At 30.8% G+C, this 5,488-nt stretch overlaps 1 protein-coding gene across 1 annotated transcript; it reads left to right on the top strand.

The window, feature by feature from the left end:
* The first annotated feature begins 2,844 nt into the window (after positions 1 to 2,844).
* On the top strand, positions 2,845 to 5,274 carry LOC114388388 (chitinase-like protein 2). Its single transcript, XM_028348846.1, has 3 exons — positions 2,845 to 3,284; positions 3,977 to 4,136; positions 4,551 to 5,274. Exons 1-3 carry the CDS (start codon positions 2,909 to 2,911, stop codon positions 4,969 to 4,971), a joined length of 957 nt encoding a protein of 318 aa, XP_028204647.1. The 5' UTR covers positions 2,845 to 2,908; the 3' UTR covers positions 4,972 to 5,274.
* Positions 5,275 to 5,488: the final 214 nt, after the last annotated feature.

Genomic DNA, 5,488 nt, shown 5'->3' on the forward strand with positions numbered 1-5,488 from the left:
TAAAAATGAATAAAATATCTTACATGAATCAAAATTAAAAAATATAACTTACAGGAATTAAAATTCAAAAATAAACTTACAAAAATTAATAATAAAAAAAATATTATCTTATAAGAACTAAAAACATATCTAAATCTACATTTTTACTTTTTGACAAGTTTTATTCCTAACAAATTGTTCTAACACATTTTACCTTTCACTATATTTAAATGTCTATTGAATTTCAAACACCTAACACATTTTACCTCCCTTTTAATGCGTCATACATGATAGTTGGAGTTGTATTGCTTTTTTCTATTGCTTTATCACATTCTATTTGACCATAAAGGAAAGTTTAACGATTTTAAGATAAAATAATCAATAGTTTTTAAATTTACTTAGATTATCATAAACAATAATGTCTTGAAATTGTAGTCATGTTTCTTAGGACAATTATTAAGAGAGTGCATATCTTTAAGAACTGTAGGGTTCTATTTTTTATATTTTTTTTTATTTATTCACGATTGAACTTTAAACTATTTATGTTAAAAAATACTTTATAGTAATAAATATAAACACATCAAATTATATTTTAAGAGATTTTATATAACAATAATAAATATTTATTTTTATATAAGTATTTAAAAATAAAAGTTAAGTGATATTTTTATAATTATTAGTATAAACACAAAAATAGAAACAAAATATACTTTACATTAAAGAGTTCTTTACTTTGTGTTATATGTGTTACATAATTTCTGTAATAAATTTCTTTAATTTTTACCGACAAGTTGTGGAAGGGAAGGAGCCTAAATCGACCCCCTTCTTTTTCTTTTTAATTTGAAAAAGAAAAAAGCACTACAAAGAGATTAGACTCTGGATCGGATGAGACTAAGAAGCCACCGACCAAGAAAGAAATTCAAATTAAAAAGTATAAAATTAACAAAGACTAAGTGGACCTAACCCATTAAATTATACCAATATTTATTATTCTTATATTTAAATTGAGTAAAGATGAAATTCGGACAATGATTTTTTGATTTTCTTTTTAAAATTTATTATTTAGAGTTAGTTTTAATGATTTAATACTTTATCAATATATAATAATATTTTTTTATCATGTTAATGGTACAAAATATTCATTAGCTTTATTGACGATTAAATATCGTAAAAAAATCTGACTGATTATCTTTAATGAAATTTTTTTCTTCCAATCATATTTTATTTTTATTCACAAGACTTGAACCGAGACCTTACTTAAAGTAATCAAGTTTAATATTACCGAGATCAACTAATTCTTGATATAGATAATATTAATATATTGAGTCTTTATTAGCTTAATCAATATAACTAGCTGTTATATATTAATTTCACATTACTATTTTGTTTACATAAAATTATTGATATTTGTATTTAGGAGTTAGCTAATGAATGTCTATTTTGATGAATAAAAAAAAACTAATCAATGTCTAATTTTGTTGGTTAACCATTTTAACATTTTTGTGGGTATCGATCGCATCCTTTTGGATACTAGCTAATCAGACATACATGACCTGGAATAGAAGCCTAGCTAGTCTCTATACTTAAATGACCCATGCATGAATAATTGGTCTATCTTACTTATCATACATTTTCGTGGTTTCCGTCAAATAGGTTCAAGCATCTCGACATTTTCCTCTCTATCTTACTTGAATCCGTAACAGATATGGCACCTCTAGTCATCAACAACAAATGCGATATTGATGTTGAAGGTTACCAAAGTTACTATTCTCCCTTTCTGGGTTGGCAGGTGCACGCATTGGATCTTCAGTATATATGAAAATATAATTAAGGATTATAAATAGAACAAAGCTTGTTTTACTTCCTTCGAATAATTGAATTATTTTTTATCCTTTATTTATGAAAATGTATGATATGTAATTCTAGTCTTTTATAAACAATGTTTGTTTTTGGTCTCTCATTTATTGAAATAAGAATCACATATGACATTTTCATAAATAAGGGACAAAAAGAAAAATTTGTTTCTTGAGAGACTAAAAATTATTAAAAATAATTGTATTAGCCTATTTGTATAAATGAAAAATAAATTTAACCCCGATAATAATACTATAAGGCATAGAGTACTAGATTGACAATTTTATTTTATTTTTTTATTTAAGACCAGAGGTATATGTCTTTCTTTTTATCAACTAATGTTAGTTATTAATTTTTGTTAAAATATTAGTGGGAGATTCTTAAACTCATATCACCAAATCAATCTTATATTTATTTGAATATATTTTTCTTGAGAAGTTATTACGTTGGAATTGGATATGGTCCCTCTGAATGATAAAATTCTTCTTTGAGTAATTAAACTGAAAACAAATAACCTCAAGAAAGTTGATAATACATGAGAAGGTGTAGCTTTACCAACTTACTCAAACAATCCATAAGGTCATGTCTGAGACCTGAATTTGTACAAAGTAAACAATCCCCAATTAAGCAAGAAAGCCCTTCATAGACTTATCCATCAACATAGGCAGTCTTAGGTCCAAATTATTTGTAGCAATCTGAACAAACCAGGCCTGAAGTAAGAACACTAAAAATGAAAAAAATCACACAATTTGGGCCAAGGTCCAATTATAGCATCTTTTGCCTATACAGGCACAAGTACACATTAATTAGAAGAAACCCCCACACCCATGATATTTCTTCCCTTCTACTCAAACGTGAATGAGAATGGAAGCAAAAGCTCCACTTATTCCACCTCTGAAAATCTCTTCCTCCTACTAAGTTACACTCTCGCTTTCCATTACTTTCACTCTACATTACAGCCTGTCTAGAACAACCCTCTTCATACGTGCAAACACCTCTATATAGTTTCTCTCACTTGGTGCCAAAGAACCACACCACACAACAAACAATATTATTCAATAGAAAAGAAAGAAAGATGAGTCCAACATGGGTTTTTGTGTTAGGTATTATTGCAGCAATGTTGGTGGTTGTGAATGGACAATCATCAGTGAAGCCATTGGTGAAGACAGTGAAGGGGAAGAAGGTGTGTGACAAAGGGTGGGAGTGCAAGGGTTGGTCTGCTTATTGCTGCAATGAGACTATCTCCGATTACTTTCAGACATACCAGTTTGAGAACCTCTTCGCGAAGCGCAATTCGCCGGTGGCACATGCAGTCGGATTCTGGGACTACCGTTCTTTCATCACTGCTGCAGCACTGTATCAGCCTCTTGGCTTTGGCACCACTGGAGGAAAGACCAGTGGCCAGAAGGAGCTTGCTGCTTTCTTTGGCCATGTTGGCAGCAAGACCTCTTGTAAGTCACACATTTCTTAAATTTTGACAATAATTCGGTTTGTAAGATAAGGATGGTTCTTATCATATATTATTTCTAGTTAACCTGAGAGTTAAAGAATTTTTCTCTATAGCATTTAATTGTTATACCAATCATGCATGATATTACATATGATATGATCATTCATGGGGATGAACTTATTCTTATTTTGTTTTTTAATATGTTGGATTCTGGGAGGAATCCACCTTAAGTATTATTAAGGGGGCAATATTTTTTTATTTAAATATATTTAATAAAAAAATGTATCCCATAAAAAAAAAGTGATACCCCATAAAATGAAAATGTGTTTATAAATAAATATAAAAAATTACTAGTGACACAAACCCACACATTGGTCCAATTGTAATTTTTAGAAGTTCAAATAATTTGAATTTTTTTACGATGTATTGTGTAAAAGCTTAAAATTAATATTGTTTTAAAAAATATTATAAATTAATACTTTTTTGTCCCCATTATAAAATATTTTTGGATCCCTCCTTGATTGTATTCATGATCTCAGTTGCCTAATCTCAATAATTTGGATATTTCAAGTGATATATACGGGATATGGTTATTTGATTTTGATCTTTAATTTATTTTGGTTAGGTGTGATTGGAGATTTTTTTAAAGACCATGAAATTGTATAGTAACAAAGTGTTGGAATAATGTTTCAGGTGGTTATGGGGTGGCTACAGGGGGACCCTTAGCCTGGGGCTTATGCTACAATAAGGAATTGAGTCCTGATAAATTCTACTGCGATGACTACTACAAATTAACCTACCCTTGTACTCCTGGTGCAGCATACTATGGCCGTGGTGCCATCCCACTTTACTGGTATTAATATCTTGAGATTTTTAAACATCCCTTAATTTCACCAACATGGTCTAAATTATATAATCTCGACCAATTTCTATGTGACATATTATTCACTTTTGTTTTCATAAATTGAAAAATATAATCATGTTTTGTAGAGATTGACCAGAACCGCATGACACCAGATGATGTAATAATTTCTCCTGGATTCGATCCACCATTGGAGTATAATTATATTCATTTGTTTATTTCCACAAAATATGTGTTAAATTGAGAGACTGGTTTTGGTTGTGTTCCTAAGAAGGGAACAAATATTTATACAAAGTCTCTACTTGTTTGTACAAGTGGTTAGTTAGAAGCATTTTATGCAAAAATATTACCAAGTTTTGGACACTTGATGATCAAAGTCCTTGTGTTTTTCTTCCTTGATAACAGGAACTACAACTATGGAAAAGCTGGGGAAGCCTTGAAGGTGGATCTGTTGAACCATCCAGAATACATAGAACAAAATGCCACCTTAGCCTTCCAGGCTGCACTCTGGCAGTGGATGAACCCACCAGAGAAGCACCTACCATCACCCCACGATGTCTTTGTTGGCAACTGGAAACCCACAAAAAATGACACATTGTCCAAAAGGGTGCCTGGATTTGGTGCCACAATAAACTTGCTCTATGGGGACCAAACTTGTGGCCAGGGATCAGATAATGAGGCCATGAACAACATCATTTCACACTATCTTTATTACCTTGATCTCATAGGTGTTGGCAGAGAAGAGGCAGGACCTAATGAAGTACTCTCATGTGCTGAACAAGCTGCTTTTAAGCCCCCTGGCTCACCATCTTCTGCCACAAATTGAGCCTTGCCTTGCTTGGCTGAAATTCTTGGCCGTTCCATTCTTGAATCCTGCAAAAAATTCTTAATAAAGGAGGCAACAAGTAGACAAGATACTTCAATTACTTTGGCCTTCAAATGAGAGTGAAACGAGTTTGGAGTGGACACTCATTGTTAATTTGTGTATAGATTATATTACTTTGCCATATATTTTGGCTTTTGATGTTTTCTTTCTCTTGTATAATTTGAATATATTTTGGTATATAATGTATGTATACAATTGAGTATTTGATCATTAAGGATTGCCTGAACAATTTTGTTGATGTTTGCATGTTGTGCATTTCACTTATCAAATGATACAATGTTTCATTTGGATAATCTGTTTCCCATTTACTATTTCCTGAAACCCCGAGCATGTCCATGTATTTATTTTTGTCTAAACTGCTTACATTGGACTTTTTTTTTCCCAAAATATTTTTATGCAGTGTTTTCCCCATGTAACAAAAAAATTATTTATATACAGTTATTTTATAATTAAATTA

The sequence above is a fragment of the Glycine soja genome, chromosome 15, assembly GCF_004193775.1.
Source record: "Glycine soja cultivar W05 chromosome 15, ASM419377v2, whole genome shotgun sequence".
Classification (NCBI taxonomy): domain Eukaryota; kingdom Viridiplantae; phylum Streptophyta; class Magnoliopsida; order Fabales; family Fabaceae; genus Glycine; species Glycine soja.

Coding starts and splice junctions, on each gene's coding strand:
- LOC114388388 (XM_028348846.1), top strand. CDS start 2,909: ATGAGTCCAACATGGGTTTTTGTGTTAGGTATTATTGCAGCAATGTTG. Junction 3,285..3,976: donor TGTTGGCAGCAAGACCTCTT/GTAAGTCACACA, acceptor ATAATGTTTCAG/GTGGTTATGGGGTGGCTACA. Junction 4,137..4,550: donor GGTGCCATCCCACTTTACTG/GTATTAATATCT, acceptor CCTTGATAACAG/GAACTACAACTATGGAAAAG.